The sequence below is a fragment of the Electrophorus electricus genome, chromosome 8 (assembly GCF_013358815.1).
Source record: "Electrophorus electricus isolate fEleEle1 chromosome 8, fEleEle1.pri, whole genome shotgun sequence".
Classification (NCBI taxonomy): domain Eukaryota; kingdom Metazoa; phylum Chordata; class Actinopteri; order Gymnotiformes; family Gymnotidae; genus Electrophorus; species Electrophorus electricus.
In genome coordinates this window covers 21,589,761-21,597,107 of record NC_049542.1, presented here as the reverse complement: position 1 = coordinate 21,597,107, position 7,347 = coordinate 21,589,761, and the positions used below count along the sequence as shown (strand labels likewise).

General features: G+C 36.0%; 1 protein-coding gene across 1 annotated transcript; it reads right to left on the bottom strand.

Moving 5' to 3' along the window:
* Positions 1-312: 312 nt before the first annotated feature.
* On the bottom strand, positions 313-4,593 carry atp6v1c1b (ATPase H+ transporting V1 subunit C1b). Its single transcript, XM_035529471.1, is given in 15 exon segments — positions 313-420; positions 503-560; positions 562-621; positions 968-1,065; positions 1,234-1,327; positions 1,550-1,645; positions 2,337-2,405; positions 2,748-2,870; positions 3,050-3,063; positions 3,222-3,313; positions 3,623-3,720; positions 3,950-4,039; positions 4,287-4,354; positions 4,464-4,550; positions 4,552-4,593. Coding segments are annotated over 15 exon segments (1,182 nt in total). The 3' UTR covers positions 313-327.
* Positions 4,594-7,347: the final 2,754 nt, after the last annotated feature.

Sequence of the window (7,347 nt, the reverse complement as noted above, 5' to 3'; positions counted from 1 at the left end):
ACAGGTACATTTTTCCACATGTCAACTCATGTGATAGGAGTTTGACAAACTTTGACTAAAATGTTGTCTGAAAAAAATTTAAATGTGAGTTTTGCCATTTTAAAAGTTTAAGACATTGTCAAATTATACTGGCATATAGTATCAGCCTCTACCGCAACCCTCCCAGGAGACTCTTTGTTGTGAAAAATGTCTAAATAATACCTCAGCTGTCAACACAAACATGAATTGATTAAAAACATTCCATTATTAATCATGTGTGTGTGTTGGGTTGCCTCCTAAAGCTGAACACACTCATTTCTCCAGGAAGTGCAATATGATGATACTGCTTTATTTAAAATCAAAAAAGTTGCAGTCAATCTTGTAATAAACATAAGGATATTCCTGCTGGTTCAGGTTTAGACCAGGGATATCAATGGAGGCCTAGGGGAAGGCAGGAGAGATTAGGATAATGTTGTTTAGAAGACCTAAGAGCACAAGGTTCCATGTGCAAATGATGACTCACATCAGTAACAGGGTCACTGCTGTCCAGGTGCTTGTAGAGCTCATGCAGTAGTTCCCTTCTTCCTGCTCTTCTTATTGGACTGCAAAACCATGGGCTGGAAGCTGACTGGTAAACCATACCTACCGAGTTCAGAGAACGATTACTGAATCTTTATATGAATGCACTGATTCATACAATGTATTATGAAAGTATGTGGGGGGAAAAAACTATATGATTGGTGAAATATTTGGATTTACCTGTATTTGTGTAGAATGGCATCTAAAATATGATTTTATAATTTAGGCCATAATGACAGCAAGTAAAGATACAGTATTTTATCTTTGTTTGTATCACTTGTTAAATAACAATGTCCTTATTCTTATGACATAGAATAAAGATCAGATCACATTTTAGGATCAATTCACACAAAAATCCAGGTGGCGCTACAAGTTTTTCTAGCAACTGTAGCTTTATATATTACCATACCTCAATATAGACTCTGTAAAAACTCTCAGAGCCTTTGTATGGATCCACACAATGAAAGCTTCACTGAAGGTTACTTTTAACCACCGACCCAAAGGGCCCTGGAGATGAAAGCAGGCTTAAGGCCCTCAACTCAGCACTATCTCAATTTAGTCTAATTTTCCCATCATAAGCAGCACTCTAGTACTTCAATATGCATGTGATTTTGTAATATGGGTCCTCATCGATATCACTGGAAAGGGATAGTCATGTGTTGAGTGGTATCATACAAGCTGCTTCTTTTTATCTGTAGAGAGTTGAGTAATCTCCTCTTTATCTGCCTTCAGCTTCTCTTCATTATATTGGAAATCACGTACAATGAACCTGGCATGAGGAATGACAGCAGTCAGTCTCCCCAAGTATCTACTGAAACAACCTGTACCAACACATGTGGTCTGCTGTAATATTAAGGCTTGGTCATGGTTTCCCAAACTGGATTTAAATCTTTTTAATTGAATTACCTTTAAATTCATAAAGAAACAAAACTTTTAAAAGACCATGGAGTTGTATATGTGGTTACTGGCTACTACAAGGTTTGAAGGACACACTTTTTTTTCCTTGGCTTTAAGTTTGAAGTCATCTTTGGCCTTTCTAAAGAGAGTCACGCTGAACAGGCCACTATGCTGGTCTTCAGAGAGCAGACTGCAAAAAGAGAGAAAGCAAGCTCAGAAAAATAGGACTGATGCATCCCATATCAGCTGGTGCATTATGGCGTATTCACAATAGTGAAAGGGTGCAATATTCATGATTCTGACTACACCACCATTAAGACAACATTAACAAGCACAGACTAAGCCAACAGTGACCAAAAAAAATCAGTAATAAGATAAACAATGACAATTTGTAATGATGAAACACTGACCTTGTGATCTATCCATCGCAATAACAAAAACAGCAAGGTAAAAAGAATAAAATATCAATGGCAAATTAAAAATATCTAAGGCAACTTAAATATTTGGGCAGTAATGATTCTTTGATTTATCTAAGTCTGCTTGCAAAAAATATCATGATTGTCCAGTCTTCCCAGGCAGTTGTTTATTACTAACTCTCTGTGTGTACGGGTGGTCTCCATAGATACTGGGACTGCCAATCACATAGCTCAGCCTTTTTGTGCTTCCAACAAAGGGCCAGATGTAGAAAGTTATATAACACAAGTTCAAACCTCTTTTCATTTTTAGTACTATGCAGAATTTCAAGAAACTGGGCCAACATAAGAATAAGAGCTGTGGGAACATTTGGCATTCTCTGCTGTGTGAAAACAGATGAGACATTAGGGTAGGTAATGTTGTAAAAGCCAGACTTATTTTCAATGCCCTCACGAAACCAAACTTACATTGAAGATCGTGGAACTACCATTTCAGAGAGCATTTCATATGTCTTCTGCCAGTCAGAGTAACTCGCTCTGTAAGATTGATCATTTATCATGTTATACCAACCATAACAAAGATATAAATATATCTTATATCTGATAAGTGTGATAAATAAATATGATGTAAAAATCATCATAATCTGGATCAGCATTTGTAATTACTAACTGTAGTTTTTACTTTTTGTGAAAAGTATCTCGAGTAGAACATATTTCCATCTCCATCTCCACAATGAGATCTACCTTCTCTCTTAGCTATGGCAAAGTCTAACATAAGTGAACAAGCTAATGCTATTATTAGGGTTGGCAACAACTGACCTACTGAGTTCTCTATTTAAAATGATAAATCAGTTCAATTTAAAGAAAAAAACCCACTACATTACAATGAATAATACAAGAGGAAAGAAAACAACTACAAGCAAGGTAATTAAGTATTCAGAGTCAAGGACAAAATCCTCTTTCTTTACAATGTCTGCCAGAATCCTTGTCAAAAGACTTCCCCTAGTGTAACAGCATTATTGAGGCTGCAAAGGAGATTAGGCATTAGTCAGTTATAAGCTTTTTTTTTTTTTTAAACACATTCATGGCATTTAGCTTTATCCAAAGCAACTCCAAAGCAACTTACAATTTTGAGTGAACACAACTTGAGCAATTGAGATTTAAGAGCATTGCTCAGAGACCCAACACTGGCAAACTGGTGGTGGGGTTTGAACTAGCAGCCTTCTGATTATCAATTCACTACCTTAACCAGTAAACTACCACTACACACAAACATACACAACTGCACATGCCTGATCTTATACGAGCATCACTGATTAGCATTGCTGAACCTATTAAAATGTCTACTTATGCATTCTTTCTCTCCAGATTCTGCAGGTTACCCTTTATGCTATTATACACTGAAGCTTTCCCTTTCAGCTCATTGTCTATCTGAATAACTTGCTAGAAGTAAAATAATAAAATTGAGTCAAAGCAAAAGTTAATAGTGAATGTGTAGTTGCATTTCCTCAAACGTATTTTGTTGTGGTGCTAAATGAAAATGTGTGACTTCCAGAATCACTACCAAAGTTGGTGGGTGGCACAAGAGTCTTGATGCATATACTGCCAGTTTAAGCAGTAAATTCTGACTACTTCAAATTAAAATCCTTTGCTTTCAGCAAGTGAAAAAAAATTGGCATTAAAATCTGAGCATGTATGTGCTGCCTGTAGCATATGTCTGAGCTATGACAAGGATGTTTCTAAGCCCCTCATTTTAGATATGGTTACTGAAATGTTCTTCATAGACTGTTGGACTGGATACTTGGCTTTATCCCACTGGAACCTTGTTATGTACGTGGTCAAATCAAAATGTCTGGTGTTGTTGAGGAAAACTAAAGTAACTGCCTTAACAGTGCTTGTGTCTTTACTGCAGGTTTGTTTTTAACTCTACTGCCTCCTACAGGCAGAATAAGTTTTAAAATAGTATTTACAATTACAATGAATATTATGACACTAAAATATAATATATTCATAATTTATAATATAATAAGCAACCAAATATAACATAATATAATAATCAAAATGTATGATATTAAAGCCACTTGCTTCCACTGGACAAAAGGTTCTCCTGGACTTTATCTCGATTATCCTCCAAAATATCAGCCATGTACTGGGCTACCTTCTTTACTATACTGAGGGAATTTTAACAAATGATTTTCAGAAAAAGAAAGGGGGGAAAGTTGTTTTTTTTTCACCAAGCAGCAAGGTAGTGAATGTGTCATACATTTTAAACATTTATGTAATTACTTCACCATACTTATTTATGTTAATACCTTAACAATTTCACATTTGTCTGAACTACTGCATGTCTTTCATACCTGCAAGATGACTAATACAGAGGTTTCATTTCAAAGATACTAAGGAATATGGAGACCAAACCTTTCTAAAAAAGTGTCCAATTTGGCAAGCTCACCTGACAGGCTTACGAGGACATCAAGCGTTCCCACCTATTTAGAAACACAAAACACAATATTCACATCACGGAAAACATACTGTGAGCTACTGTAAGAGCTTGAAAGGTTTTCGATCAGGCAAGACAAAAGTGAGATCCTTCACCTTCAGGTCAGGAATGGTGAATTTACTGTTGGTGGAGAGGAAGTTATGAGTAGTGGCTTCATTCATCTTGTCCCAAGTTTGTTGACACGTTTTTCTCTCCAGGAGCAGATATCAACAAGAACTCGGACATTATCTATCACAGATATAAGGTTACACCGCGCGAAGGAAATCGCTACAATATTCATCAAAATGCCGGCATTAGCTCGGGAAAAGGAAGCGACGTACATTTTAGCTGTTACACTTGTCATATGAATTTCATAAAATGTTTTCCCACGACACTGAAGGTTTTGAGAATCTTTTCATCCTACTATATGAAAGCCTAGTTGGCATTTCCCCGTTTTTCTTGAAATAGCGATCAAGTTTCTAATCACAGTGACCGACTGTATCAGCGCAGTTGTCATTTAACTATCATGTTGATACAACTCTCAAAACACGAACATTTACGATTCAAATGAAAGTTAGATAGAAACGATCCAGTCAATGTTCCTAATTGGCTTTACCAGCTATTTACCATCTATATGCCACCTATAGATCCTGTACATCCTATATACCAACCTACTATATAGGATTCACAAGAGTTATTTCCTTCCGAATACATACCGACAAGAATTGTTAGTTCAGTAAACCATGTTGGGAACAGATAAATAATACTACCGGTAACTTGCTATAAAATATGACTTTTTTAAGTAATAAAGAAAAACTGTTAATATAAACGAGAACTATCTATTTATCTTTCAGGCACTAAAGACCTTTTTTATCCGATCACATTCAAAGTCAGCTGATCTGACGTTCACGGTTACAACTCACCTGCACAACGCAGGCCTGGATGGATTTTAATGCATGGGATGGGAGATATACATTACTGTACTACTGTATGTGCTCAGTCGATTATCTTCAACAGCTGCTAGCTTTTCACTCTGCATCAACAGACGGTGTAATATAACCACAGCCGTTTAGTTGGAAACTCAAACTAAATTACTGAAAAGAGTGCTTGTCTATCAAACACGTCGGCTGTATCCTGTATACTGTTGTCTGTAAGGACAGATTTAAGCAGCCTAGTGAACATGTGAGCTAGTTTGCCAAAAGCTAGCAAGTGGAATCTCCCACAAGCTGTGTGCATATCATACTGAATGATGCTTTCACTTGTCAAGAACGCTGGAACGTAGTTTTGAAGCAATACTTAAAATGTGAAATGTATTGTTGGGCTAATAGTGCCAATAAACACACCTCAAAAGGCACCCTTATTGTGATAGTGTTTTGGCTACCATAAATCAAACTAAGTACATTTGGTGCTCAATAGAGGGCAATGCTATGGCAGTGGTACTCGACGTGTCATCAGGTGGTTGCTGGTTGAAGCTGCCACCTTTGGGTCCCTGAACAAGACCATTAACCCTCAATTGTTGTAGTTGTACTCAGTCATAATTGTAAGTTGCTTTGGCTAAAGATGTTGTAGATGTAAATTATGATGCAGGAGACGCAAGTGACTACCTAGGAGGAAATTAGTATTCAGTAAATCAGCATTTTATGTATTTTAGTCCAATAAACTATTGGTTCATGTACTCAGTGCCCTGCTGTGACTTGAAGGAAACATTCTTTCTTTAGTGCTTAAAAATGACCTTCAAGGGGAAAGAAAATAAGTGAAAAGGTTTTTGCAGAAAGCCAAGACAAAACTCCGAAATAAATGTCATTGGTCCATTAGCATTTAGAAAAGCCTCTTGGCAGTAGATAGTGCAAATGGCCCATGAGCTATTGGAACTGTGTCTAGTAGGCTTGGTTATGTGGTCCTTTTAACCATCAATGTGACTGCAGCCTAAATCTCAGGTTTTTATTTGAGGCATTAAAAAGCCTGAGACTAGAATGATTATTGTTGTTCTGTGTTTTCAGAACCTTGTGTTAAATTGTAAAAAAATCATTATTGCTTTATGTTGTTTTAATCTACTACAATTGCATAAGTCCTCCAATGAAAACACTCAACAAAAAATGGAACAAAGAAGATATACAATGTTTGTATTGGTTAGGGTACAATTATTAACACAGTTACAGTATTACCAATGTAAAAAATTATTTATACTGCAAAAAGGAAACATCCATACCAGACTATGAATGCTTTGTCATGGTTTATAAAAATCAAATTTAAGCTTATAAGTCTATTTGGAGAATTAACTGAAATTATTTGGTTAAGCATGTTAGCACTAAAGGTCATGATAAAAATATCATGTCATGCTTTAATTTACTAAACTAAGCAGAGTATATCTTTTCTTCACCATGACAGGCTTTGTTACAACAATAATACTCAACAACAAAATGTTCAGAAGCAATACAATGATCTGTGTATTAATAGAAATTGATATAAAAAGTGAAATTATTATTGTTATTACCAAAAGGTGTAATCCAGTTCTATTTTGTTACTTAATACTGTATGTAAGAAAATGCTGTCATGCCCAAATCAGACAGATTTTCTGATATAATCAATTAAATGAGTAAAATAACCTTAACAAAAAAGAGGAAAAAGTATATTGACAGCTTCTGTAGCAAAGCAAATGGAGTAAACACAAAATAACTTCATCAAATTTATTTTAACATTTGTAACATTCAAATATTAGAGTCTCAAAAAGTAGTACATCTGAAGGAAGCCAGGAAGCCAGCCCTCCACTGAAATTAAATGATATTTTTAATATTATAGATCATGCCACCCCCAAAGAAATATGATGACTGGTCAACCACAAGTGCCCCCCACCTGCCCACCCCCACCCCCACCCAACTGAGATTGGCAGTTGTTTACATTTACGGCATTTAGCAGAGGCTCTTATTCAGAGCGACTTACAAAAGTGTTTTGTCATTTACTCATAGAATTATCGAAATGGCAATAGGTCAGTCAGCCATA